Source organism: Suillus subaureus, assembly GCF_016647635.1.
Source record: "Suillus subaureus strain MN1 chromosome Unknown BJ212scaffold_23, whole genome shotgun sequence".
NCBI lineage: Eukaryota > Fungi > Basidiomycota > Agaricomycetes > Boletales > Suillaceae > Suillus > Suillus subaureus.
The window spans coordinates 79345-107339 of NW_024538579.1; the positions used below are offsets into that span (position 1 = coordinate 79345).

At 47.8% G+C, this 27995-nt stretch overlaps 12 protein-coding genes across 12 annotated transcripts; 7 read left to right on the plus strand and 5 right to left on the minus strand.

Moving 5' to 3' along the window:
* Nucleotides 1-2687: 2687 nt before the first annotated feature.
* On the minus strand, nt 2688-3847 carry BJ212DRAFT_1365326 (uncharacterized protein; the record flags this gene model as incomplete). The annotated part of the gene is given in 6 exon segments (XM_041336066.1): nt 2688-2740; nt 2756-3054; nt 3113-3206; nt 3257-3393; nt 3448-3576; nt 3627-3847. Coding segments are annotated over 5 exon segments (802 nt in total), but the record flags the coding sequence as incomplete, so codon positions are not given.
* A 599-nt stretch (nt 3848-4446) lies between these two features.
* Nucleotides 4447-5480, plus strand: BJ212DRAFT_1515429 (uncharacterized protein). The gene is made up of 5 exons (XM_041341674.1): nt 4447-4752; nt 4801-4927; nt 4990-5126; nt 5178-5269; nt 5320-5480. Exons 2-4 carry the CDS (start codon nt 4828-4830, stop codon nt 5214-5216), a joined length of 276 nt encoding a protein of 91 aa, XP_041191264.1. The 5' UTR covers nt 4447-4752; nt 4801-4827; the 3' UTR covers nt 5217-5269; nt 5320-5480.
* On the plus strand, nt 5319-5701 carry BJ212DRAFT_1365333 (uncharacterized protein). Its single transcript, XM_041336067.1, has one exon. It carries the CDS (start codon nt 5334-5336, stop codon nt 5568-5570), a length of 237 nt encoding a protein of 78 aa, XP_041191265.1. The 5' UTR covers nt 5319-5333; the 3' UTR covers nt 5571-5701.
* Nucleotides 5702-7048: 1347 nt separating this feature from the next.
* Nucleotides 7049-7827, plus strand: BJ212DRAFT_1300916 (uncharacterized protein; the record flags this gene model as incomplete). Its single annotated transcript, XM_041333056.1, has 2 exons — nt 7049-7145; nt 7202-7827. 2 exons carry the CDS (start codon nt 7049-7051, stop codon nt 7825-7827), a joined length of 723 nt encoding a protein of 240 aa, XP_041191266.1.
* Nucleotides 7828-8409: 582 nt separating this feature from the next.
* On the minus strand, nt 8410-11726 carry BJ212DRAFT_1275215 (Spc98 family-domain-containing protein; the record flags this gene model as incomplete). Its single annotated transcript, XM_041331205.1, has 12 exons — nt 8410-8505; nt 8564-8570; nt 8635-8801; nt 8852-9270; nt 9320-9735; nt 9788-10020; nt 10073-10618; nt 10666-10811; nt 10861-10957; nt 11253-11431; nt 11478-11586; nt 11649-11726. The coding sequence occupies 12 exons, from the start codon at nt 11724-11726 to the stop codon at nt 8410-8412; spliced, it is 2493 nt and encodes an 830-aa protein (XP_041191267.1).
* Nucleotides 11727-12517: 791 nt separating this feature from the next.
* On the minus strand, nt 12518-13764 carry BJ212DRAFT_394744 (uncharacterized protein). The gene is made up of 5 exons (XM_041343087.1): nt 13524-13764; nt 13350-13475; nt 13151-13287; nt 13021-13099; nt 12518-12968 (listed from the first exon to the last, which is right to left on the minus strand). The coding sequence occupies exons 1-5, from the start codon at nt 13543-13545 to the stop codon at nt 12721-12723; spliced, it is 612 nt and encodes a 203-aa protein (XP_041191268.1). The 5' UTR covers nt 13546-13764; the 3' UTR covers nt 12518-12720.
* A 955-nt stretch (nt 13765-14719) lies between these two features.
* BJ212DRAFT_1482419 (uncharacterized protein) lies at nt 14720-15272 on the minus strand (the record flags this gene model as incomplete). The annotated part of the gene is made up of 3 exons (XM_041340417.1): nt 14720-14949; nt 15009-15099; nt 15150-15272. 3 exons carry the CDS (start codon nt 15270-15272, stop codon nt 14720-14722), a joined length of 444 nt encoding a protein of 147 aa, XP_041191269.1.
* An 889-nt stretch (nt 15273-16161) lies between these two features.
* Nucleotides 16162-16586, plus strand: BJ212DRAFT_1300920 (uncharacterized protein; the record flags this gene model as incomplete). The annotated part of the gene is made up of 2 exons (XM_041333057.1): nt 16162-16200; nt 16290-16586. 2 exons carry the CDS (start codon nt 16162-16164, stop codon nt 16584-16586), a joined length of 336 nt encoding a protein of 111 aa, XP_041191270.1.
* Nucleotides 16587-16981: 395 nt separating this feature from the next.
* Nucleotides 16982-18599, minus strand: BJ212DRAFT_1588562 (Spc98 family-domain-containing protein; the record flags this gene model as incomplete). The annotated part of the gene is made up of 6 exons (XM_041342432.1): nt 16982-17530; nt 17579-17659; nt 17723-18189; nt 18227-18266; nt 18311-18414; nt 18473-18599. The coding sequence occupies 6 exons, from the start codon at nt 18597-18599 to the stop codon at nt 16982-16984; spliced, it is 1368 nt and encodes a 455-aa protein (XP_041191271.1).
* Nucleotides 18600-18828: 229 nt separating this feature from the next.
* Nucleotides 18829-19888, plus strand: BJ212DRAFT_1447767 (uncharacterized protein; the record flags this gene model as incomplete). The annotated part of the gene is made up of 6 exons (XM_041338445.1): nt 18829-18876; nt 18926-19053; nt 19154-19271; nt 19333-19380; nt 19434-19539; nt 19575-19888. The coding sequence occupies 6 exons, from the start codon at nt 18829-18831 to the stop codon at nt 19886-19888; spliced, it is 762 nt and encodes a 253-aa protein (XP_041191272.1).
* Nucleotides 19889-23484: 3596 nt separating this feature from the next.
* BJ212DRAFT_395010 (uncharacterized protein) lies at nt 23485-25286 on the plus strand. The gene is made up of 6 exons (XM_041343088.1): nt 23485-23798; nt 23849-23918; nt 23977-24161; nt 24207-24618; nt 24680-24835; nt 24891-25286. The coding sequence occupies exons 1-6, from the start codon at nt 23772-23774 to the stop codon at nt 25235-25237; spliced, it is 1197 nt and encodes a 398-aa protein (XP_041191273.1). The 5' UTR covers nt 23485-23771; the 3' UTR covers nt 25238-25286.
* Nucleotides 25287-26099: 813 nt separating this feature from the next.
* On the plus strand, nt 26100-27579 carry BJ212DRAFT_1275229 (FAD dependent oxidoreductase; the record flags this gene model as incomplete). The annotated part of the gene is made up of 8 exons (XM_041331208.1): nt 26100-26273; nt 26333-26403; nt 26454-26493; nt 26546-26620; nt 26673-26886; nt 26944-27051; nt 27107-27461; nt 27510-27579. 8 exons carry the CDS (start codon nt 26100-26102, stop codon nt 27577-27579), a joined length of 1107 nt encoding a protein of 368 aa, XP_041191274.1.
* Between the last annotated feature and the right edge of the window lie 416 nt (nt 27580-27995).

Genomic DNA, 27995 nt, shown 5'->3' on the forward strand with positions numbered 1-27995 from the left:
AAATGCATGGAAGATACACCAGCATGGAACGGCCATTGGAAGGATGTATGCTGCTGCACCCAGCTCTGGAGAGTGCTTCTACCTGAGATTGCTTTTGACTGTAGTGAAAGGTATGATGTCTGTGACAATTGTTATTGATCTAACTCACCATTTTTTAAGGGGCTACCTCCTATGAGCATCTTCGGACATTTGATGGGGTTGTCTACGAGACTTTCAAGGAAGCATGTCAGCACAGGGGTCTGCTTGATGATGATAATGAATGGATCCAGTGCTTGCAGGATGCATCTCATATGTGCACTGGACATTGCATGCGCAATCTCTTTGCCATCATCCTCATACATTGCAATCCCACAAGCCCTGATGACCTTTGGAACCGCTTCAAGGAAAATCTCTGTGATGATCTATGCCACCACCTCACCCATGTTCCATTCAGCATACCTGACCCTACAGAGGAGGAGGTCCATGACTATGGTCTCTATCTCATTGATGGTGTGCTTCGCAAAAATGGACAGTCTTTGGAAGCAATCCCTCACATGCCTGTTTCTCAAATGGCAGCAAGATGGGGGGCCATGGAGGGCAATCAGCTCATTGCTGAGCAGCTTCAGTATAATCCACAGGAACTTCAGCAAATAGTGGATGTAGGAGTCCCTTTTCTCAATATCGAGCAGAGGGTGGTCTTTGATGCTGTGGTACATGATGCAATGCATCGCAATGAGGAAAGACCTGGACATGCATACTTTGTCCACAGTGCAGGCGGATGTGGCAAGACATATCTCTGCAGGCTCATTGCTTCAAAACTCCGTGCTGAAGGCAAGATTGTCCTTTGTGTGGCCTCCTCTGGAATCGCTTCCCTCCTCCTACCAGGCGGACACACAGCTCATTCACAATTCAAAGTTCCCATCCCCATTCATGAGGACAGCTCATGCAACATAAAGAAAGGAGATGTTGTCCATGAGCTTCTCAAGGCCACCTCTCTCATCATCTGCGATGAAATTCCTATGCTTCACTGCCATATTCTGGAATGCCTCGACCGCACATTACATGATCTTCTGAATGTTGATGCCAATTTTGGAGGAATAACAATACTCTTTGGAGGAGACTTCAGACAGACCCTGCCAGTGGTGCCTCATGGATCCAGGGAGCAGATAGTGGGTGCCACATTTTGCAGATCTCGCATCTGGCCAAACCTTCACATCTTCCATCTCAAGAGAAATATGCAGCTTGGTCAAGATCCCGCTTCTGATGAATTTGCAAAGTGGCTCCTTGAGATTGGAGCTGGCAAGGGCACAGATGGAGATGGAACCATGACCCTCCCTATTCACATGCGCTGTGCCAACAATGATGTCCAATCTCTCATTGATGTCCTATACTCTCCAGTTCTGCACCCTGGCCATCCTCCTGTGAATGACTCCTTCTTCCTGGAACATACCATCCTCTCTGCAAAGAATACTGATGTGGATGAAATCAACACCACCATTCTTGAATCATTCCCTGGAGATAAAGCAGTCTTTACCAGTGCAGACTCAGTCACTGAGAGGGACTATGACTACATTCCCATAGAGTTCCTCCACACCCTCACCCCATCAGGCTTCCCTTTGCACAAATTGGAGGTCAAAGCAGGTGTTCCTCTGATGCTCTTGTGCAACTTAAACCCCTCTGAAGGCCTCTACAATGGAACCTGTATGATCCTCCTGTCTTGGACCACATGTGTCCTCAAGTGTCGCATTCTTAGGGATGGTGTCGATGAAGCTCACCAAAATGATCAAGACATGGTCCTGATCCCTCACATGACCCTGGATGCCACTTCTGAGGACAACCCTATTCCTCTCAAGTGTCGACAATTCCCTGTTTGTCTTGCATTTGCCATGACAATCAACAAGGCACAAGATCAAAGTGTCAAGTGGGTTGGACTCAATTTGCGGACTCCCGTCTTCAGTCATGGACAGTTATATGTGGCTTTGTCTCGGTGCACTCACCCAGAGAGAGTGTATGCTATCTTTCCAGAGCATGAAGAAGGCTCAAAAACAACAAATGTAGTGTATAAAGAAGTGCTTAGAGGCCTTACAGATCCTATCGATGATTGATGTACATAGAATTGTACTTTTATATAGAGAACTGACTGATGTGATGTATTATGTACTTTTATGTGGTGTAGTAGATTGTACTTTTAGCTGCTCAAAAATGTAGATTTCAAGTTTTCAAAATTCCACTATGATCATTAGTAATGAGTAAGTCAAGGTGCTGCAGGCACCTCCCAAAGGAGTGCAAAGCACTCCTTTGCCTTCCTGTGCCAAAGGCACAGTGAGTATTAGGATGAAGCCAAGGCCAGGAAGCTAAAGAGGAGTGCGAAGCGCTCCTTTTGCTTCCTGTGCCGAAGGCACAATGGGTGGTGGACTAGTAGGACAGTATAGCCTGAATGAAATTCATTGAAATACTTCGAAATACAGTTGTTCAGCAAATTTCCTGAAATTTCTTGTAATTCTCTTGTTTTTAATGCGAGTTTGACAGTTTTCGTAAAGTTTCCAAAAGAGGTTTTCCCTGATCAGTGTGTAAAATTTGAAATTGTCACAAGACTTTCAAAGTCCGGCCACATAGTATACACGGATATGCCGACTGGTTTTCATACTGTACTCCGTCCAGATGCTGATCAGAGCAGTGTCATGTGTTTTGCAAATGATATTATAGATTTATTCAGCAGAGATAGGATTTCCATCGACTTCACAACAAGTTCGAGAATATTTGCTACCTAGGCTAGTAGCCTAGGTAGCTCTGCTACACTCTTCATATCGTGATTTACGCGAGAGTCATCATTTGGAGAAAATTGAGACTGTAATTAAGGAGGAGAAGTCAGGTCCACGTTATCCTCCAAGCGGACCACCTTAGATTTATGGTGATGCTCATCAACCCAATTCAATATTTTCTCAAAGTTTCTGCATCGGTGAGGAGTATTGAAGTCAGGAAGAGGCCTGTCGAGTCCCTTCACCCAGTCGTAAGTGAGCATCGTCACATCGCCGCGACACATAAGGTTCTGCCTGAGCATTTCGATGCAATGATCTGAGGTACAACATGCTAGTGAGCAGTATGTGAGCTTGGCAGGGAGCAATATACCTACCGAGATGAATGCGCCGGAAGACTTCGGGGGAATCTTTGAATTCATGACTCGTAGAATTATCTTGCTCACCCCAGCTGGCTCTGCGAATCATGTCCTACAGGGGAGTGAGTAAAAACCGACTAGCCTCCCTGGGTTACAACTGACTAGGCAATGGAGCTGGTGAATGACTTCTACACTTGCCATGTAACCTCCACCGTGTTCGTCCGGATACCTGGCCATAGAGGGAGAAGGTTTCTCCCCTGTTCTGAGCAGTTGTTCAAGCGTCATACGAACTGGACGCGCTGGGAGAGATTGTCAATAAATGTCCATGATGTAAGTGAAGCATAGGGTCCAACCATCAAGAGATATCCTATCCCAAGCGGCGTTGATTTCTGGAGACGGAGGGCCACGATATATAGAAGGGGTGCCCAGAGTTCCATTGAATCTTATAATGCCGACGTATTCAATGGCCTCGTTTGCTGGAGCTGTGACGAGTAAGTAAGGTCCTGTGCGTTGATGTTATCCGTCCACCTACAGTACAGAACTACATCATCGATCGACGGCGCACGCACCCATAGCACGAAAAACACCATTGTCATGAACATCAGCACACCATGGCTTAGCCATGGTAACCAGCTAAGGAGATGGGATTTTGTAGGAGGTCTTGTTACTGTACTGCTATCAAGAAGGTTCGTATCATCACGATCATCGACTCCGTCGACAAGAGAATACGATGCAGAATATTCCTTCCGCATACTAGCTGGCGCAAGAAAAGGACTCGAAGTTAGTAAGGTTTCAAAACAATCGGGATGCACTTGGAACACAAGCCGTACTCGTGGGCAAGTTGGAAGCCAGGGCCTAAGGACTAAGGCCTAAGTACTAGAAGGGCTTGGAGTTTGCTTTCTGATGGAATCATTTGAGCATTAACCTGTGCCTGATGAGGAGTAATGACGAATCCAGCCGTTTCAAGTTCAAATTGCGCCGCTATCCAATTTGGACTGTACCCGAGATCTCCGGCAGTTAACAGGTACAAACAGGTATACAATTTACCATCGTGGCGCGGGTCACCTGGCGTCGTGTCCCTGGCGTCGTGTCACCTGGCGTCTGCATCTTCATATGGCCACACCGGGTTCCTGGACTTCTCCATCTCAGGCTTACCCGAGTTCCTCGCACCTCTCCGATCATCTCGGACCTGCATTTCCCCATTGAATACTACCTCCCTTCCAGCGCTCCGCTGGGGCATGTGACTCTCACCGTCGGAGCTGCCTATGATAACCTAACACACTTGAGACACAGCCGACTGGGGGACATATTCGGAATTAATACACTCCTAAATATTCTCGAGGTATGTATCGCATCTACCCTCGCGTGTTCCCAACTACTATCCTTACAACCCCCGAGTTCAACGAACAGAGCTCCCCCAGAGTCATGATCAAAGATTCTCCGCAGTACTCTCCTGTCGATACTTTTGACAATGATAATGAGGAGAAATCATCTGGTGATACAGAAAGGTTCCGTGCAGAACCTCGTCACAAGTCGCATATCCTTCGCATGCGGCCTATGTTGAGCCTATGGCGTGTTAATATGCACATCAATGCTTTTTTTCGCGCTGTGGATGGGTACGCCTTCGCCCCGCCTGCGTGACGATATTCCTGTATACTGTGAGCGGACAGACCACATCGAACGCTATAGTTATTAATTAATTATAGCTCCAGCAATTGCTGCTGTTGAGCCCGATGATTATAAGGTTTAACGGAACTCTCGACTTTCCTTCTATCTATCGTGGCCCTCCTTCCCCAGAAATTGATGCAGCTTGGAACAGGATAGCTGGCGATGGTGCGTCATCCGATTTTTCCTGTCATCCTCATTAGTAATTGTTCGCATCCATAAAACCTCAGTGCTACCGACTCGAATGTCGCTTGAGGAAATTCTCAAAGCCGGCGACGTAGACTCACCTTCCAAGGTCAAGTATCCAGCTAAAATTGATGGGGATTTCATGGTATCTATGGAAGCCCCTCACCAACTCCATTGTCTGGTAAGCAATACTACACCGAAAATCTAGTCGTTCTTGCCTCACGTTTTGTAGAATTTACTTCGCAAAGCCACGTGGCTCGAGTATTACTGAACCCACGGATATTTCGTTCCAGGACGAGCCCGAAGTGATCCGCATGCATCTTGGTACATCTGCTTTTTATTGATGCACCTCCTGCTTATCGTATACATTACAGATCATTGCATTGAAATGATCAGACAGAATATCATGTGCAATGCCGACGTGACGATGATAACATGGGACTGGGTTGAAGGACACGATATCCCATACCCTAACTTCAACAACCGCCACCAATGCAGGAACTACGAGAAAATCTTGGATTGGGCTGATAAGCACGCCGTTCATATCGAAAGATCTGAGGTCACTCGCCTCGAAGATACGATTGAACTCCCCTTACCCATCTATCCAATGAACCATGATGTATAAGGAATAACGTGCTGCTTACTTACTACGTACATAAATTCACGAGTATCTTGCAAGAACGGCAATGGCTGTCAGCTCAGTCGAATTAATGTATTGTAACTACATCCAATGGCATGAATGAATGAATAATACATCTGGTCATCTATATAAGCTCGTGTAAACTCAGGTTCCTGAGTACCTCAATGGCTGAAGCTTCAAGCACAAACAAATCTAAAACTAAGTAGTGGGAATAGCTTGCGAATCGTACATCATCCTTGTTCTCTAACGTGATGCTGGCCAATTCTTTCGGGTATTTTTTAGTGCCGGTTGTGTATCAGCACTTCTTTCAGCGTCTAGGTCTTAAGTGTTGCTGTTTGAGTCGCGCCTCGATTCTAAGATGTCTGATGGCAAAGCCACAAAAGGACAATGATAGAAGTTGTAATTAGTATCAGAATTGATACGGCTATCCATGGGACACCGGTAGTAGTTTCTAGCCGCCGTTAATCATGGAGCTGACCTAGACAGATTTCCCTTATGCCGAGGTGGTCGGAACGAAACTTCTTGTAAGTCGCTCCTCCACATGTGCCGTGTCGAGTTCCCCATCCCAGCAAGAGCGGTAATTGAAGGCGCAGTTCTCCGCGTTCACAAGGATTTATCCCGGTAATCAGAAACTGGATCCTGGAATCAGACCTCGTTGCAGACCTATGTTTAAGACCTTGACGTGATATGCCGCAGCAAGTGTGAAATATCAATCATTGAGGGTGCAGATAACGACTGAGAAGAGTGAGGCACATGCTGATACTGATAGCTGGGCCGCCACCACCTGACGTTAGCTGACTTTATCATGGTTCAGCGCTGCAACGCATGCCGATGCGTGGAAAGGACCTCAAAGAACTCGTACGCTGTTGATCCTTTTACATAGGACGGCACGGATCCCGAATACCGATCACTACCTCACGGGTACTGTACAGTCAAAAATCTACGTAGATATTTATCGTGACTCGTCCCAATATGGCAGGATTCGCATCAAGGACTATTACGGAATATTAATGGAAGCTTTTCATTTTACTAGCCTTTCCCGTGGTCTTCGAATTACCCATTGTGGTAATTTTAGGTGGCTTTATAAAGAAAACCTATTTCTATATATAATTATATGGTGATATCTGCGGCTGTCCTTTGATGTAGGACTGTCGTCCCTCTTACATGTCACTTTCTCGCGTGCCCATGCACTAAGCCAATCCGGAAATGACAATTCGGGCTTGATGGTCTTGCCTCGTTAGTGCTAGTGAATCTTGATGGCTGAGTGCTGAATCTTACTGGCTACTGTAACCGTCCACTGATTAGAACAGTCCCTTGCAAAAGTTCTGGGTGGCTAAGGCTTCAGCCAATTCAGGTGACTTGTCAGAGTCATGAGCGGACCTCGTAACGCAAGGTATAAAGTTCTCTTGAAGATTCCAATGTAATGCATCGACAAAGTACCAGTCGCACCTCACAACTCAAACATGAAGCTTTCTCTTGTCTTCAGCGTGCTCGCATCCATGGTGGTTCTCGCTACAGCATACCCCACTGAAGGAGCTGCTGGCTTCGCGAAACGTTCCAGTGAGTATTCATAATTCATCACCATGCGGAGGTTGACAAGCGTAACTTGCTGCTAGATGTAGAGAAGCGCGAGGAACTTGGTATCAATCCCGCCAACTATGACTTCACAACGAGCTACAGGAAGAGGGATGAAGGGAAGCGCGAGGAACTTGACGTCAGTAACGACCACTACTCGAAGAGGGATGAGGGGAAGCGCGAGGAACTCGACGTCAGCAACGACCACTACTCGAAGAGGGGTGAGGGGAAGCGCGAGGAACTTGACGTCAGTAACGACCATTACTCGAAGAGGAATGAGGGGAAGCGCGAAGAACTCGACGTCAGTAACGACCACTACTCGAAGAGGGGCGAGGGGAAGCGCGAGGAGCTTGACGTCAGCAATGACCACTACTCGAAGAGGGATGAGGGGAAGCGCGAGGAACTTGACGTCAGCAACGACCACTACTCAAAGAGGGATGAGGGGAAGCGCGAGGAACTTGACGTCAGCAACGACCACTACTCGAAGAGGGGTGAGGGGAAGCGCGAGGAACTCGACGTCAGCAACGACCACTACTCGAAGAGGGGTGAGGGGAAGCGCGAGGAACTTGACGTCAGTAACGACCACTACTCGAAGAGGGACGAGGGGAAGCGCGAGGAGCTTGGCATCAATCCCGCCAACTATGACTTCACAACGAGCTACACTTGACGCCAGGTTCTACGCAAGTGACTTATAGCTGTATCTCTTATTTTTTTTGTGAAAGTCATCCATCGTACTAGGTCTGGCATCGCCGCAACCTTACCTACAAGTTACTTCTCTGTACATCTACAAATCTTATCTGGTTGCTTGGTTTTTGACATGTTGTGTGCCTATGTGATACAATCCCAGTTGTCTCACTCTTTCTGACTCAACTATAGACCCAGCGTTTTTGCCATTGAGCTATCATCTGGTGACATTGTGTATTGCATTTTCCAACTCGTGTGTTATCACCTTAAGTGCTCTCAGTTCTTCAAAATGAGAGAGATGGTACGTCATTTGTAGCCTGCTCGGTTCTAGCTGGCTCTCGTCCGAGGGATATTATCAAGGAACAACCGTCTTCTCTTGAATGGTCTTGCTACGTGTCCTTCATATCCTAAGTGATAGCATGTAGCAACATATATATCGCGCATATGGCTAGAAGAACAAAACGCAACAACAACAGACCTGAGAAAGCAATAAACCTAACCGAATTGTTAGGCGTCGTCCTCTGTCACTCACCAGGACCCCTACTTCTCATCGATGTAGCTCATGCTATGACATTGTCTTGATGCTACTCAGCCGCACCACAAGAGGAAGCAGCGACACATTCTCACTCGACGCGTAGTACTGCACGCAGTCTAGATGGAACTTGTACAAACAATTGTCAGTCGGGATTGCAGTAACCGCATGAATAAAACAACATTACCTTAAACCTAGAGACAAGCAGCGTCAGAATCTCACTGTTCAAATACCGCACGCAGACGATGGGGCACTCACCAGTGATTAAAGTTAGACTCAAACTTCTTCAGGAATTCCCAGCGTTTATTCATCGCCTGGTCGCCGTCACCGCTCTCTGCTGCTGCGAGCGCTTGATTGGCGGACTTGGTGAAGGAAGAGGTGTACAGTGCGAATGTAGAGCACGTCACTATCATGCGGGAGTAAGCCTGAAGGTGTGACGATCAGCGGGTGTTTGGATCCGAGGTCACACACATACCCTCAGCAGTTTGGCACTCGTCAACATGCATTCTTTCAAGCAAGTGTCCAGAAAGTCTACGTGATCTCTCAGAAGCTGGTCTACAGTGGTTACCTTGGCCAATTTCGCCTCTAGCGCCCGCCAGTTAGGTTCAAGAACCTCGAATGTCGTGAAAGCCAGTATTTGCTGAACGAAAGCGAGCATACGAGCTCTCAGGAGCGCAACTCGCAGTCGCCACTGCTCGAACTCGGGGTGGTTCGGCACAGGACGCCGCCAGGGAGTTGTCTTCTGTTCTATCCACATCGATGCGAGCGACTGTTCTACATGCTTGAGATGCAAGAGAAAACGGAAGAGGAGCTGATAACGCAAAATCGTTTTGCGAGAGATGACGAGCGAAAGCGGGAATTTCACGTTGTAGTCGAGTGTAAGGGCATCGATCGCTTATTCGGGATGAGCAAGGACGGTAGCGCAAAGACTTTACGCACATACCTAACATGGGCTTCTTGTCATCCTTCTCCCGGTCGCGATCCTTCTTTGCCTCTTCATCTGGCACGCCCTCGCCTTCCTCGCCGCCGATCACGCCGCTTACACTGATTACCTTGAGTAGCCATTCATACAATCCGCTGCTCGCGATGCTGACTCGCACATCTTCGCGGAACGCGGCATCTTCCCCTGTAAGTGCAAGGTCGAGCAGACTCTGTAGCTTGACGATACTGACCCCTTTCGCGGGCTTCTTCAGCTCTGTATGGGCAAGGTCTAAGAGGTGAGTGAGGAAGGACGAGGAGGCCAGGAAGAAATAACGCTTGAGAGAGCGGAGCCGAGGTATGAGCTGTTGGTCTTGCAGCAGGAGGCGTAAGAGTGTGCGATTCGCATGTGTATACGCGTCTTCGATGAATTTGTAAAGCCTGAAAAGCTCATGAAAAGAGACACGGGGACTCAACCAATGAAGAAACACACTTTTCATCTTCCATGGATAGGGAATTTTTCGTTAAATTCTTCTGATCGGCTTGCACCTCGATTCCACATTCACGTATCACGTTAAGATATTTCCCTGCAAGTAAAAACTTGTGTTTCCAACCCTCCAGAAGGGGCGGTATACAAGCGCCACCGGGTAATCGACCTCCAGCAGTACGTGGCGGAGGAACACCTGTATGTTGGCGCTTCGAAGAAAGGGTGGAGCCATCACGAAGCTACCCAGACATCAGTATACATTTGCCCCATTTGCTGAGACACATAGCTCACCGTATATCGCCTTTCCCAATACTCGTCCGTGTAATCTACTTCCAAAATGCCCTTACTGATGAACTTGCTCTCCTTGACACACAGCTCCTCGTATGGGTCTTCGAGACGACCCGTAGTTGTCCATACTCGGAGCATCTCGACATAGGGCACCCCCGCTGCAGTCAGGAGAGTCCCGTATACCTTGACCGCGGTAGGGTCGCCTGACATGGTCTGCATTCGCTCGTATATCACCGTCAGCACTTCACCACCCTTCACATTAATAGGTGCATCTGATGTGCTCTTTTTCATGTCAGACAAAACGGCCTTCAGCTTCGCCCCACCGAGCCCAAGTGCTTCATCTCGCGCCGCCTGCTCTGGATCAGACTCAGAAGAAGATGAGGAAGAAGAGGCGTCGTCGTCATCCGTGGTAGCCAGTTCGAGGATGAGCTGATAAATAAGAGATAGAGTATGTACTGTTGGGTGAACATAGAACCATAATTTCTGTAGACTGAATTGCGGTGAGGTGTTGAATGCATGCTCGAGTTGAGAGAGGAGAGTTTGGTAGTCCTTTCAAGGGATGAGCAAGACGACACCTGAGGGATGGGGAAATTGACCTTGAGCATGTCCCGGATGGCAGCACAGAGTGCATGATTGACAAGCCCAAAATCGAGGTGGCTGCGGCTCTCTACAAAAGATGAGATAGCGGTGTAGTAAGTGCCGAGGGGCACTATCCGTTCCGTTAGGTCTCGAAGGGACGAATCTGTAAAAAGTATAAGCGAGAACGATCTCCCCCGAACTGTCAGACAAACCTAGGGGAGAGGATACAACAAAACGTATTCCCTTTAGTGGGTCGTCATCTTCTGGCGAGTATTCAGGATGGTGGGAAATATATGTTCCTTCAATGCCCTGTAGAGGTTCAGTCAAGTACGCGGTGAAGCATGGGACAGAAGCACGAGAACCAAGAAGAAACGAATTTCTCAAGACCAATTATGAGATTAAGTGGGAACACCAAACGTCCGGTCATTGTTGCAATGTAAGTTGAATATGAACTGAAACGAAGGAAAGGGAGAGGATCAAAATTTGAGATGAATAGAAAAGCAAAAGCCGCAATCGAACACCTGACATGAACAAGGTCATAGGTTGATCCGGCTGATACCAAAAAACCGCCATAAACCTCAAACATAACGACCACTCGACATACCATCAAAACATAGAGCAGATCTTCCAAAATCAAAGCTTCTTGTATATCCACAGGAAGATTGTCTAACACATCTTCCTTTGCCTTTCCCTTCGTCTTAGGTATCGAAGCAGACGCGCCAACTCGCGAGTTCAATGGTGCGCGCACGAACGAAGTCTCAGCGATAAACGACGGCTCGTGGCCTGCATCATCAATACTGTAATATGCAGGTCATTAAGGACTACGTACTGTTGCCACGGCTCTCTTGTGATGAGTACACGCGAACATTTGCATCTTCGTAGATATCATCGCTCAGCTGCTGTCTGTTTCTGCGAACAGAAGCGATAGTGCCTGTGATCTGAATGTTCGACCATCTGCATTGTAATAATAACTATGCATGACAGGTAAGGAGACTCGTACCTTGCTGTACTCTTTTGCAGATAAACCAAGGTTCTTCTTGCGACCTCCTGGACGCGTTCGTGGAGTGTACGGATCCATATTAATGGATGGTTATGCAAGTTGTAGATGAACGCGGTAGATGCACAAGACGCGTAAATGATAGCTGGTTACTATTTTTGGTAGTCACGTTTTTCTTCCAAACCCCTCAGAGGCTCGGAGTCGAACTGCAATCAGCTCTGTCTAGATTTTTGTTGGGAGTGGGAGGACACGCTCAAGACACGCTAGCTTGTATATATTGATGAACTTCAAGGCCTACCATAAGGCATGCCAACGTTTCATTCCGCAAGGCCATGCCTCGCATAGTCAGTTCCATAGCTCTTCTCTTCAGCTAAAACATAAATACACCAAATATTTCCAACAGAGCTGGTCTCCGCGCAACCTCTACAACCTCCGGGGGTGGTCCCGTGGGGCCCAGGCCATTGACTTCACTCGCTCGCCCAAGACGCTGTTTCAACATCGCTTGATCTTGAAAGCACTCATCCTGTCACATCAGCGCGTCTCTTGCTCTCGATTCAGCGGTTACGTGGCCCTCTAAAGCTATGTCTTCACCTTGGGTTTCGGTATCTGTTGATGATGTTGGTTGCCGTTTCGAAAGGCCGAACCGCACCGACTTCCAGACGTATGTTCGTCGATTTGCGCCACACTATCGCACACTCTACAGCAGGCTCTCTCATCGAAAAACATGTCATGCACTCGTAATCATGTCCAGGAACGCGCGTCATATCTATTTCATACTGGAGCGAGTGTTTCGGGTGATGTTTAGTTGTCAAATTGTCGCTCAGGAGTTTGGTGTGCTTCTTACCGAACGTCTGTTACACGCAATTATCTCACTCTGTCAAGCCCATCCAGAAGGAAAACAGAATATACTGTTTGCTGCCAATCTATTATTTCTGGGAGTTGGGGACTGGCGCTTCCCAGCGCCGCTACGATCATTGACGTACTGAGAATACATTAATTCGACTACACTCTTAATCGTTGCCATTCTTTCAAGATACTCGTGAATGTGTATAGTGAGTAAGTAGTACAATATTCCTTACACATCATGGTGCATCAGATGAAAGGGCAAGGGAATGTCAACTGTATCTTCAAAACGAGTAACCACCGACTGTGGGATATGAACAGCGTGGACAGCCCAATCCAAGATCTTCTCGAAGTTCCTGCATTGGTGGCGGGTGTTGAAGTTAGGGTATGTGGTTTCGAGTCCTTGAACCCAGTCCCATGTTATCATCGTCACGTCAGCATTGCACATGATATTCTGTCTGATCATTTCAATACAATGATCTGTAATGTATACGATAAGCAGGAGGTGCATTAATAAAAAAAGGATATATACCAAGGTGCATGGGGATTACTTCGAGCGAAGTATCTGTGGGTCTGTAATACTCGGGCCACGTGACTTTGCGAAGTAAATTCTGCAAAACATGAGGCAAGAATGACTAGACTTTCGGCGTGGTATAGCTTACCAGACAATGGAGTTGGTGATAAGCTTCCATGGATACCACGAGACCCCCACCATATGTAGCTGGGTACTTAACCTTGGAAGGTGAATCTACTTCGCCAGCTTTGACAAAATCCTCAAGCGACATTCGAGTCGGTAGTACTGAAGTTTCGTGGACGTAAACGATCACTAATTAGGATGACGGAAAAAATTGGACGACGCACCATCTTGAGCTATCCTGGCCCAAGCGGCATCAATTTCTGGGGAAGGAGGGCCACGATAGATAGAAGGAAAGTCGAGGGTTCCGTTAAACCTTACAATCACGGGCTCGACAGCAACAATTGCTGGAGCTGTGGTGGATTAATAATTATACCGTTCTATGTGGTCTGTTCACTCACAGTATATAGGAATATCGTACATGCAGGTGGGACGAAGGCGTGCCTATCCATAGCACGAAAAAGATCATCGATGTGCATATCGACGCGCCATGGTTCAACATGGGCCACACACGAAGGATATGCGACTCGGTACGAGGTTCTGCACAGAACCTTTCTGCATCACCAAATGATTTTTCCTCGTTATAATTGTCAACAGGATCGACAGGAGAGTACTGTGGGGAATCTTTGACCATGACCCTGCGGAAACTCCGTTTGCTGAACTCGGCGGTTATAGGGATAGTTGGGAACACACGAGGGTGGATCGGCGATACACATCCGAGAAATGTTAGGAGTGTATGAATTTCGAATTTGTCTCCCAATCGGCGCCGGCTGTGTCTCTGGTGTGTTAGGTTATCGTACAGCAGCTCCATCGGTGCGAGAGTCGCATGCCCCAGCGGAGCGCTGGAAGGGAGGTTGTATTCAATGGGGAAGGACATACCCGTGATCGGAGAAGTGCAAGCAACTCGGAGAAGTCTGGGATGAGTAGCAGATGGATTTGTACCTGACGTGCGGACTCATCCGCACATGCTATTGATCTGTGACGGACAACTCGAAAATGACTCCATGGATGATTGGACGAGGCAAGATTCATCGATTCATCTGTCGTCATCAGGAATGTCTACACATAGTCTCCATGATGACATGGCCAAAGTCTGGGACAGGCCCATCGGTTCCTCCCAGCGGAGTATGAAAGTTGCTATGTGCATCTCTGTTTGCTCACCGTCTGGAACAGCACTAAGGACTTACTTCCATAAACGTTGGGAGCTTTTTAAAGCACACAATACCGTTGGCTGCTGTCATGTCTCAGATGCATGTTGTTCTAGACCGGCCAAATTTCTGACAACATGGCCAAGAATTTTGCCGATTCTGCCGGTTGTAGCTAGCAGAACTTTCAACTGACTCCTTGGTAGGTAGTTCTACCCCTTGAAGTTACTTCATATAGACTTGTGACCAGTCTGAGGCGAGCCGTCGATAGACACTCATCGACAGACTTTGTGTTATGTGTTTTGCAAATGATATTAATTGATTCAGCAGATATAGGATTTCCATTCGACTTTGCAACATGTTCAAGGGCATTCATAGATGGCTCTGCTACATTCGTCATATCGTGATCTACGCGAGAGCCGTCATTTGAAGAGAATATTTGGAGACTGCAATCAAGGAGGGGAAGCCAGGTCCACGTTATCCTCCAAGCGGACCACCTTGGATTTAGGGACGAAAACACGATGCCCATCAACCCAATCCAAGACCTTCTCAAAGTTTCTGCATCGGTGAGGAATGTTGAAGTTAGGAAAAGGATCTTCGACTCCCTCCACCCAGTCGTAAGTGAGCATCGTCACGTCGCTACGACACATAATGTTCTGCCTGATCATTTCAATACAATGGTCTGAGGTTACAACATGCTAGTTAGCGGGGCGTGGCCCGGGAAGGAAAGAGTATACCTACCGAGATGAATGCGGAAGCTTTCAGGGGATTTGTGGGATTCATGACTCGTGGAATTATCTTGTGCACCCCAGCTGGCTCTGCGAATCATGTCCTACAGGGTAGTGAGTAAAAATTGACCAACCTCCCTGTATTACAACTTACAACGCAATGGAGCTGGTGAATGGCTTCGACAGTTGCCATGTAACCTCCACCATATTCGTCTGGATACCTGGCCATGGAGGGAGAAGGTTTCTCCCCTGTTCTGAGCAGTTGTTCAAGCGTCATACGAACTGGACGCGCTGGGAAATATAGTCAGTAAGTGTCTGTGATGTAAGTGAAGCATAGGGTGCAACCATCAACAGATATCCTAATCCAAGCGGCGTTGATTTCTGGGGACGGGCTGCCACGATATATAGAAGGGGCGCCCAGACTTCCGTTGAATCTTATGATGCCGATGGATTCAATCGCCTCGTTTGCTGGAGCTGTGACGAGTAAGCAAGGTCCCGTGCGTTGACGCTATCTGTCCACCTACAGTGTTGTCCCTAAGCTATGTAGGCGGTATTCCTAGTGATGACACCTATGGAGTCCCATTGATCATCGATCATCATCCATACTTTAGGGAATTAACTCGTCCGTACCGCGGGTGAGTCCACATGTCGTACAAATCTATCTGCTATATCTAATTTTGTCTAACCTTCCATACTCTTCCGCGAATCCAGAAAATGCTCAGATTGAATATTGACGTATTTCATAAGTTCTTGAAGCCTCCGAAGGCCGTGCGGCGTGGATTACCAGCCTAAGCCGAGCTGTGGCTTTGGCCCGTGGCATGGCCTGATGTTTTTCAAAGCCCAGGCCCCCTCTTTCTTATCACTTTCTTGGGTGAGAGGACCCGCTCCATGCACTGAGCCAATTTGAAGATGCATCGATAAGAACTCGGGCTTGCGGACTTGCCTTGTTGGGATTAATATTATGCGCGCTGAGTGATTTTTCAAGAGACTAACGGCTGATTAACTTGAATATTACCGTTCACTTAGAACAACCCCTTGCAAAAATTATGAGTGGATAAGGCCTCAGCCAATTCAGATGACCTGAGCCTACGAAAAGGTATAAAATCCTCTTGAAGATTCCAATGTAGTGCATTGACGAAGTACTCATCGCACCTCTCAACTCAAACATGAAGCTTTCTCTTGTCTTCAGCACGCTCGCGTCCATGGTGGTTCTTGCTACGGCATACCCCACACAATGAGCCACTGGCATCGCGAAACGTTCCAGTGAGTATTCATAACTCATCGTCATGCGGAGGTTGATGAGCATAACTTGTTGCCAGATGTAGAGAAGCGCGAGGAGCTTGACTCTGACCTCTTCGGTTACGATTATCACAAGCGCGAGGAGCTTGACTCTGACCTCTTCGGTTGTGATTATCATGATCATGGCAAGCGCGAAGAGCTTGACTCTGACCTTTTTGGTTACGATTATCATGGCAAGCGCGAAGAGCTTGACTCTGATCTCTTCGGTTATGATTACGAGAAATACAATTATGAGAAGCGCGAGGAGCTTGACTCTGATCTCTTTGGTTACGACTATCAGGGTCACAAGTAACTTGATGCCAGGTCTTAAGGAGGTGAGTTATAGCCGTATGCCTTATTTTATGTTGGAGTCACTTATCGTACTAGGTCTGGCATCGCTGCAGCCCCGCTTACAAGTCACTTCTCTGTACATATGTGTATCTGTCTGATTGCTTGGTTTCCTGCGCGTGCAATACAATCCCAGTTGTCTGACTCTTTTTGACTCAACTACAGACCCAACGTTCTTGCCACTAAACTATCATCTGGTGACATTGTTAGGATTTTGGAAAGTAGGAATCCCGCTCTGGTTGACCGACAAATTAGCACGACCCTGCCCAGTTGACAGGTGTAAATGACACCAGATTCATTTAAATTAAACCTAACCGAATTATGGGCGTCGTTCTCTATCACTTAGAAGGACCCCAGCATTTACTCAGACAGAAAAATCACCGTATATCGCCTCCCCAAATATTCGTCTGTGTGATCCACTTCTAAAATGCCCTTACTGCTCTCCTTGACACACAACTCCTCGTATGGGTCTTCGAGACGACCCGTAGTTGTCCAAACTCGAAGCATCTCGACATAGGGCACCCCCGCTGCAGTCAAAAGAGTCCCGTATACCTTGACTGCGGTGGGGTCGCCTGACATGGTCTGCATCCGCTCGTATATCACCGTCAGCACTTCACCACCCTTCACATTAATAGGTGCATCTGATGTACTCTTCTTCATGTCAGACAAAACGGCCCTCAGCCTCGCCCCACCGAGGCCAAGTGCTTCATCTCGTGCCGTCTGCTCCGGATCAGACTCGGAAGAAGAAGAGGCGTTGTCGTCATCCGTGGTAGCCAGTTCGAGGATGAGCTGATAAATAAGGGATAGGGTATGCACTGTTGGGTGGACATAGAACCATAATTTCTGTAGACTGAATTGCGGAGAGGTGTTGAATGCATGTTCGAGTTGAGAGAGGAGGGTTTGGTAGTCCTTTCAAGGGGTAAGTAAAACGGCACCTGAGCGATGGGGGAAATTGACCTTGAGTATGTCCCGGACGGCAGCGCAGAGCGCATGATTGACAAGCCCAAAATTGAGGTGGCTGCGGCTCTCTACAAATCTCTACAAAAGAGGAGATAGCAGTGCAGTAAGTGTGGGCGTTTGGGTCCGAGGTCACATACTTACCCTCAGCAGTTTGGCACTCGTCAACACGCATTCTTTCAGGCATGTATCCAGAAAGTCTATGTGATCCCTCAGAAGCCGGTCTACCTTGGCCAATTTCGTCTCTAGCGCTCGCCAGTTGGGTTCAAGAACCTTGATTGTCGTGAAAGCTAGTATTTGCTGAACGAAAGCGAGCATGCGAGCTCTCAGGAGCGCAATTCGCAGTCCCCACTGCTCGAACTCGAGCATGTTTGGTACAAGACGCCGCCAGGGACTTGTCTTCTGTTCCGTCCACATCGTTGCGAACGATTGTTCTACATGCTTGAGATACAAGAGAAAACGAGAAAGAAACTGGTAACGCCAAATCATTTTGCGAGAGATGACAAGCAAAAGCGGGAACTTCACATTGTAATCGAGTGTAAGGGCATCGATCACATGTTTGGGATGAGCAAGAACTCGCACGTCTTCGCGAACACGGTAGGTATCTTCCTCTGTAAGTGCAAGGTGGAGCATGACTCTGTAACTTACCGACACTGACACCTTTTGCGGGCTTCTTCATGGGCAAGGTCTAAGAGGTGGGTGAGGAGGACGTGGAAGCCAGGAAGAACTAACGCTTGAGAGAGCGGAGCCGAGGTATGAGCTGTTGATCTTGCCGTAGGGAGCATAAGGGAGTGCGATTCGTGTGCGCATACGCGTCTTCGATGAATTTGTAAAGCCTGAAAGTGCCTATGAAAAAAGACATGGAGACTCAACGTTGCCAATGAAGAAACACACTTTCATCTTCATGGACCGATTTCATCTTTTGACCAGCTTGCACCTTGATCCCACATTCACGTATCACGGTAAGATATTTCCCTGCAAGTAAAAACTTGTACTTCCAACCCTCCAGAAGGGGTGGCATAGTACAAGTGCCACCGGGTGATCGACCTCCAGCAGTACGTGGCGGAGGAACGCCTGTATATATGCTAGCGCTTCGAAGAAAGGGTCGAGGCATCACGAAGCTACCCAAAGCGTCAGTACGCATTCACCCCATTTTCTCATGATAACTGTTTACTATTTTTGGTAGTCACGTTTTTCTTCCAAACCCACTTCATCCTCGGAGTTGAACGTTTCAACTTTCAAGGCCTACCATGAGGGATGCCAACGTTTTTGCATTCCGCAAGGCCATGCCTCGAATGGTTAGTTCCATAGCCCTTTTCTTCAGCTAGAACCTAAATATACAAACAGAGTTGGTCTCCGCGTAACCTCTATAACCTCTGGAGGCGATCCTGTGGTGCCGAGGCCGAAGCCATTAACTTCACTCGCTCACCCAAGACGCTGTTTCAACAGCGTTGGATCTCGAAAGCACTCGTAGCGTGCGTACCACGGTGACTTCATAAACGAGAAAATATTTAAGCGATGGTATCTCCCCGATACACTCCCCGATGTGCGCCCTCGTCAGCACGCGCTTTCTAGTAATGGTGATCTCGATGCGTTTGCTGGGCGTACCGAGCAACTGGAGAGAGCAAAAAAGAAAGCATATGACGAGAAAAGGAAAGGCTTGGCTCCTGTGGGCAGTTTAATGCTTGCCGAGGTGGAAGCGACGCCTTGATGTGTTCATTTTTCGGTGCTGCTTTGCGCATAGTGTCTATGAGGCGCGAAGAGTTGTCATTCATGGATCCATCCTGCTAAATGGCAAGAAGGTGCGCCAGTTTCTTTCTCTAGTGTTAGCTTCGACACTAATGCACATTTTCAGCATACGAATGCCAACACACGTCTAGCCCCAGGCGACATGATCTCCGTTGACCCTGCAGCAATTCGTTTCCTCCAGGAGCCTGGGTCTTCCAAGGCAAAGTCCGAGGGTGAACAACCCTCAGACTTGGAGCCTAAAATCGAGTCCTCGAATCTCTCCCAGCCCAATCCTCTGCATCTACGAAGTCCTCGTTGACGCCTTTCAACCTTCCTCCATACGCATCTCCTTTCATTTTTATTCCTGCCTATGCAGAAGTCTCCTTCCCCACCTGCAGTGCCATATACGTGCGCCACCCAACGGCACGCCCAGGATACAGTGAAATCCCAACACCTTACGACGCCGATGGTGAAGTTATTCGGCTGGCATGGGAATGGTACTCAAAGATGCGTCCAAGGACAAGGAGTAAGAGCCAGATGGCGAGGGAACCTGAGAACCGTCGGCCGAGCGAGTCAATCTGATTACCTTAAAGCTACCTGTATCTTCTCTGTTATCTTGACTTTGATTCACGTGAGGATTAATATTCGAACCCGCGCGTGTCTGACGCGTCTGAAATCGCCAAGTTCTTTCATGTAGATCTACCATCATACTATGGTACTGTCCCGGACCCTTCATACGACGACAACGACAACGTTGGATTTGAGCACAATGCCGGACGAACAATGTGTTGCATGCTATTGCTGCTCAATGCTTGCGCCATAAAGATGGATCCATGTATCAGATCTGTCAGACCTGACAGGTCATTGCGAACACCTCAAGAAACACGGTCCTGGACTGAAAGCTCAAGGGTATCTCTATAGAACATCGTTATGGCCTGCATTTAACTATGAACAAGGACTGGTAGACTTTTGTTATGTGCATATACCCTGCTAATACATGATTCGGAAGGATAAAGATACTAAATCAGCCGCACTCCACTGGTGCGATATACTATTCAATTAACGACCTTCCACGGGAGGAGCGCTTCCTTCAAATCAATGATGCCTGTAAGCACGCCGGCTTACCTGAGTTCCCATAATCAGTACATATACTGTCACTGATGCTGAAAGCTAAGCTTTTAGTATTTCACCTTTTGGTGTAACGGTTATGCGGGCGGCAGTCTGACCAAGTTACAATGTCGTTGCAAAGTGAGTCGACCCTTGAGACTCGGATTGCACACTCCAAGTCAGTACTTACCTGGTTGCTAACTCAGAGTCGAGAGATATATCTACCAGTGAGCACCCCCTCAGCGTTCTTTCCATCCTCATCTTCTGACTTGAGCTATGTACCAGAGCAGTCTTGTAGGCTTCCGTCTTGTATTTCTACTGATGTGTTAGTTAGTTTCAGAGACAAGGACGTACACTACAAACATCTTGTTGCCGACTCTGACACATCCCCGTCGTCAGCTTCACATCTCTTACTATTGAGGCATTTTCGGCAGCCGCTGTCGCGGCGTGAGATGCATTCAACAGCTTTTCAGAACGAAGGTTCTTCTGCAAATATTGGCACTTGACACACATGGTGAAGCAAGTCTTCATCACTGATCGCGCGCAGTACTTTTACATCAGTAGGACTGTACTCGGTACTCTTGGCACGAATATACCTGAAGATGGTCTGAATGGTGCGGCTGTTGTCTTCGTGGCTGTGGCTCTCGTTCCAGCGGAATCGAATGAACCTTTCGTTCGTAGCACTATCAACTGGCCATTCTTCACCCTCTTTCGGCCACCAAGGCAGCGTTTTTGGAGGTCGAAACGGTAAATGATAATGATGTCAGTGTCTGCATTGCTCACCAGTAGCACAGGATCACTTTTTGCTTCGAGGCTCACCTCTTCGTTCGTCGTCGTCATCCTCTCCATCATCAGTCTTCGTTCTTGTTATCGTCTTCATCTTCATTATCTGTCTGCAATGCTTCCGCCAGCCTCGCCTCGAAATATTCCTTCATGTCCGTAATCCATTTATTGTGTGTTGTGGATAGCAAGGTTTAGCTGGTGAGCGACGACATCCATGACCTGTAACTCACATACCATGTTCTTTCTTTCAAACTCAGCAATGCATCGCTTGACCGCTTCGAGTGCTGATATCACCACAGTTTTCGACAAGTTGCCAGTGTCCCTCAATCCCTCAGCAACCTGCAGCAAGTCTAATGTCATGCCACCAAAGTTCAGAGGTATAGGACTGTATAGATTCGGCATCCCCATGCTTCTATCTTGTAGTGCTGCCAAAAATTCACCAGACTGAAGTTGAACGTTGAGGCATGTTGTAGCAGTTGATTCCTTTGTCCGCACTGGTCTCATGTACATGTCTGGGGCATTCAATGTATCATTTTCAAGCTCCAGAACACTTAACAGAACGAGCGTGAAGCAAGCTTGTCGTTTAACAACAGTTTTGCGAAGTACCCGTCCTGTATCTTGATCGAGTATTTTACGGGAAGCTGTGGTTCAGCATGGAAACATGCCATCAATGATCTTTGGCCAGCTAATCTCCCCTGAGGCTAGTCAGACCCTTAAAAGAAGGGCGATTTTCGTTCGTTCTATTATTAAAGCTGGTTATAACAGCAGATTCTACCCGACACGTTCCGACCACGTTTTATGATGTACTCACGATGTTCAATGGACATGCAATGCGCAACAGCCATGTGATCTGTGTACATAGGCTGATCGTCGTGATAATCCATCAAGATGCAGCCCGTTCGTCTGCTGTGGAATCATGGGAGGATGTGGCGCTGAGGTGAGATTAACTCCGAGCTCATTGATGTACTTTACTTTGCGTGTGATACAAGGAGATTCTGCGGCCAACAAGGACTAGTGATCTTGTATTATTCATCAGATAAGTGCTGCAGCCATGTATGCAATCTCTTGAAACATTACACGCTGGTGATCAACGTTTCAAATTTCAACAGCTAGATGCTGTGGGTGAGTCCGCAGATTGTTGCGATGCTATATCGCTTACCTAAAATACTATCAGAGCGACATCTGGCCGTTCTTCGATTCGGACTCGAGCCTACCTGAGTATTTAAATATAATCATAGTTACCAGCTATTCAACAGCCAAGTAAGAGTTGCGTTACGATCACAGGTACTACCATCGACGACACCCATTCCAAAAACTAGCCATGAGCAGGGGAACGGGGCTCTTACGAGCGATGCCCCATTCTGTGGTTGAACAACTGTGCAGTTCAAGTTATCAAGTTATCACTGGCATTTTATGATAGCAACACTGACATGTCCGACTTTGCCGTGGTAACAGCATAAGGTGGTTCGAAACTAAAAAGAAATCGCCTTTTGGGAGCTGAGCGGCAAAAGTCTTATCGAAGTTGTCGCCACGACAATGTACCGCAGTCAACGTTGTTCTTTTGTTGCAAGGCAAGTTGATGTAGTAGTATGATCATGAGTTGTATGTCTGTTTCTTCACGCGTGAAGCTTGAAACATGATTGCATTAGTATATTCGGAGTTCAAGACAGTAAAACTGGGCCAAAGTTTTCAGATCACGCCTGGCTCCTCGCAATCAAACGCAACCTATGGCCGATGATCTGATTTTAAAGAAGTGCTACTCAAGGTACGTCGGATCCGTATGTGTGACTGACAATGTGGCCCATTTCTATATCGGAAAATTAATTGTTATGAAGGTTTAATGGATCATATATATACTGGTGCGGTCCCTCCCTTCAAAGCTTGTGTTGTCCACTTACTTGATCTTTCGCCAGGCCACTCATTTCCTTCCTTCTTTTCGGGTGGGCTTCTGGAAGTCCCCACTGTACCTTCAATCCTTTCATAGCACCCTCTCGTTAACATGGGTCTGGACGACAACCTTGTTTACCATGCCGACATTTTAATTTTTGGTATTATCCTCATCTTCACCCTTGCCAGTCTCCGCGCGCGTATGCTCGTTTCAGCCGCAGGTCGGAATGGTCTCAAGGTCACCTCCTTCGTTCAATAGTACCTCTCTCAGCCTCTACCAAGCCAAGGATCAACCTCAACCTCAACCTTTCATACCCTGATGACCCTGAAAAGCCGTCCTTTGGCAATTTCGATCGCGGGGACTCCTTGACTGCCTGCGCCCCATTACCAGTCTCTACACCAAATCAATTTGGCGCATGTCGTTGATAAGAAATCTCTGCCGAAGGTTCCAAACCGTGACCCTACTTTATCGTCTATCTGGCACCCTGTGGCGTCTGTAGTTACGCTCCCGTATTCACAACAGCTACTCCGTTAACCAAGCTCTCCTGATGCTGGCGTACATCAGTATCATATTCTACGTGTCTTTCTACAAGTCAGACCCATTTACGGACCCTCTCCGAGCTGGTTTTGTCATCACTTCTCAAATTCCTTTGTATATGCATTAGCCACCAAGAACAACATCATTGGTATGATGGTAGGCGTTGGATACGAAAAAGTGTGTTTGATCAACATGATTTTCACTACGTTGCTGATTGCGGCATGCAGTTGAACTTTCTTCACCGCTTGGTCGGTAAACTGATGGTCGTTGGTGCAAATGTCCACTTCATCGGTTATAGTATGTACTGCCATGTGCCTTCTCCGCTTTTGTCTCATCTGATGTGTGCTCGGGGTAGTCTATAAATGGAGCCTCGCTGGCGAGATCAATAAGAAGCTCGCCGAGGATTATATTCGCTGGGGAATCGTGGCATTGATATGTTTGGACCTCCTGGGATTCTGCTCGACCGAATACGTTCGGTCAAAATCATACAACCTCTTTATGGCATCGCATGTTGTGAGCTTCACCGTCTTCTTATTCGCTGTAAGTAATTCCCCTTATCTCTTTACCGACGCTAATTTTGTAAAGGCATGCTACCATGTGCCTGCCTGTGTTCCATACGTGGTGGCTGCGTGTGTATTCTATACACTGGATCACGTCGTTCGTGCCATCAAGACCCGCGTCACTACGGCTAAGCTGCGTCCTCTTCCAGAGCTCGGAATTACCCGAGTCGAGGTGTCTTCAATCAATGCAGGATGGCGTGCAGGGCAGCACGTCCGCTTGCGTGTCCTGTCTTCATCCATGGGATGGTGGGGATGGTCCGAGGTGCACCCTTTTACCATCGCAAATGTGGCAGAAACGTCGGAAGGAATGGTTCTTATGTGCAAGAAGACTGGCCGCTGGACAGGCAGTCTCTTCAGTATGGCTCAAACAGCTTCTTACGGTGAAACCGGCATGGAAGTTGGCCGTGATGTTAGAGTAATGGTGGAGGGCCCCTATGGTATGTTGTCGTGTTACCGGGGAGTCAATGCATCTCATCACACTCCTTTCTTTTCTCGCAGGGGGCGTGGGGCACACTATGATGTCGAACTATTCTGGGGCGATGTTTGTTGTTGGTGGGAGCGGCGTCTCCTTTGCGTTATCGGCAGTGCCGGATCTGATCCAAGCACCCACGGACGTGAAAGTCATTGATATCATCTGGTCCGTCCAAGATCCTTGTACGTATCGTTTCACCACTTTCCTTGATCGCGATGCTTATCTGCCCACGCACAGCATCCCTCACCCCTCTACTCCCCCTCTTCATGAACCTCGTACGGAATAGCTCATCTGTCCGTGTCAACGTGCACGTATTCTACACCCGTGCAATCAGCACGACATTCGACGGGATGAACCTTCCGCAAGGCATCACCCTCCTGCCTGGCCGTCCCAAACTCGAGAAGCTGCTTGATGCAGCCATCACGAACACGACATCAGCTGGGGGCTCTAACGGTGTGTTTGTAGGCGTTTGTGGCCCTGTATCGCTGGCGAATACCATGGCGCATGTGGTGAAAGACTCTGACGTTCGTTTGTGCACGGCTGTGGGTGGAGTTAAGCTCCACGAAGAGACCTTTGGGTGGTAAATCGGATTCATCTTGCGGTGCAGCCCGTTGACGGGCTATGCACCACTTATCTGTTGTATTGTTATGTATTTTTATCACTATCAACTAGGTATGAGCTCTAGTAGCTATAGATGTAGAAGCCCAATTTTATCGGCTGGTCCGTCTTGGATTTATGATGAATGGACTCTTGAAGACTTGAGGACGTTGTGCAAGAATCACGGTACGTGATATCATGGAGTGTACGGGGCGGCTGGTTCCGCGAACCAATTTGTTGACGCCACGTGAAGCCCCCACGTGATCTCCGTTGATCTCCCCTGGAGAAACACCAACTTGAAGGTATCTTCCTGACCGTTATCGCCATCGTTCTCCCTTACCCTTCTCGCACATTCAGATTGACCCTGAGTCCGCTGGTTCTTTTCATGGAATCGTCGGAGTTCAAGTTTGAAAGGGCCGCTGACTGGTATGCGCTCAGAATCCAGATGGATGTATTTCTGTACCACGACGGGCCACAGCTCCGATAATCAATAGTATATCGTGATCTACTCTGTTGACACGTACTAGTTCCAGGCGCAGTCGGCGTGATGTTCCGGTACCATTCTCCTACGCCAATGATATCGAAGGATCCCAGACGACTCACGAGCGCACACTGCAAACCGTGTGGCCTATACAGATCTCCTACGGTACCAGGCTGCTACAACTGCCTACAATACTTACAGTTATTCGACTGTAACATTGCCCCGGGCTCGAGCACAATATCAATACAGCTGTCTTTCGTCCGAAGGTGACCGAACGCTTCTTATCTCAGGCTATAAGTATCTGCCCCAAGTTCAGCAGCATCATTTCGTACCTTATCTCTGCTATCAACCTGTGCTTTACAGGAACCATGTCTTCAGATTCCAAGGCCCATGTGCCTCTGGTCATCCTCGGGGCGGGGGTGATTGGACTTACCACCGCCTACATTGCAGCCTGTGACTCAGATGTGGCCTTTGATATCACGATCATAGCAAGAGATATGCCTGGTGATTGGCATTCTCAAGCTTGGGCAAGTCCATTCGCTGTGCGTACTTTTCGAGCGTTCTTGAAGCACCTTCACATTCTTACTTCAATCTTGCTTAGGGCGCAAGTTGGTCTCCAAATCCATTAGGTGGCACGGACGAGCGCGTGCGACGATGGGAGCAGATAAGCTTGTTGGTGACATATCGTTAATGTTTCGAGTTTTACGGACGGAGCTTCTCAGTGATAGGTTATGGGAAATGGCGCCATCAGGCTTGGTCAAGGTCAGTCTTTGTTTGAACGCTTGTCAATCGGCATGACTCATAGATATTCCAGAGGTCACCCTCTAAGGTCCTCGGAGAAACGGATGGTGTTCTTTCTACTATCTGGTGGAAAGACCTTGTGCGTGATGTAAGTCCGATTTTTTATGTATTGTTGTTCTTAGATCCTATAAGGGTGATAGTTTAGTTTGCTCTCAGAGTCTGAAGTCCCTGCACCATACAAAGTGGGAATTTCTTTCAAGACGGTCACCATCAACCCGACGGAGTATTTATCATGGCTTCGATCAGAGCTGGAGTCTCGTGGTGTTGTGTTCCGTCGCCAGTACATAAGGAGCTTGGATGAAGTCAAGCCTTTTGTAGGGAAAATTGGGCTGTTGGTCAACGCAACGTCTCTCGGTGAGCAATTGCCAGCCCTTACCAGTTACCAATAGTTATCGACGGTCGGATCTAAAGGTTCACGGTCTTTAATCGGAGTAGAAGATACAACCATGTATCCGATCAGGGGACAATCTATTGTAGTCGAATGTACTGGCTTGAAGGAATTCGTGACAGTACGGTCCGGTCAGTCCATACCAACGGTTATACCCTCACTGTCCTGACGTATCCTTGCATGTAGGTGGCGGGTTATCAGAACAGGCCACATCCATTATTCCTCGTCCTGGACTGACACAAACGAATACCGCGTTTCTAAACGGAACATATCAAGTAGGAAACTGGGACACGTCCTTGGATATGTCGGCTGCGAAAGGGATATTTGAGCGGTGCTCCGCCATAGCGCCATGTTTGAAAGATGAAGGGACGAAGATCCTTATGCACAACGTTGGCCTCAGGCCGGATAGGAAAGGTGGTCCACGTGTGGAAGCTGAGCGCATCTCGCTTCCTCTTGTACGAAATGACGGTTTAGCTCCCAACCCGGGTGAGGATGCCGAACAACAGCAGAACATAACAGTTATTCACGCATATGGAATGGGGTGAGAGCGCTCTCCAAAAATTATTCGAGTTTTAACCTTGAGTCTCAGAGCTGCAGGCTACCAAAGATCCTGGGGTGTAGCTATCGAGGTTCTATCTCTACTGAAGGAGAACATGTAGACAGGCTGCCGAGATCAATGGCACGATGTCTAGTTCTACCCGTTTCGAGCTTGCCATCGCACATGTACAACACTTGGCTTGAGCCTGACACTCACCTAATACAACCCTCCATCCCTCAGTCCTTGGCTTAAATCCTGAGTGTTTTAAGCCAACTGGCACTAGAACAGATTACATTCTCTTGGGTGGTGCGGATTTGAATCCTGCCGACGAATGTCCTATATCACACCTTGATAATCACTTATGGACAGTTCTTTGGAGGTTCATCTCAACTTGGGAAGCGTCCTGGTCAAAGCGATAACAGAATCGAAATCTGTTCATCCTCGACTGTGCAAGTTTGGATCCTGCCAACGAAATTTCTTCTCCTTCGGAATACACCTTGACACTCACTCGATGGTTTCGTCGGAAGCCCATCTAAA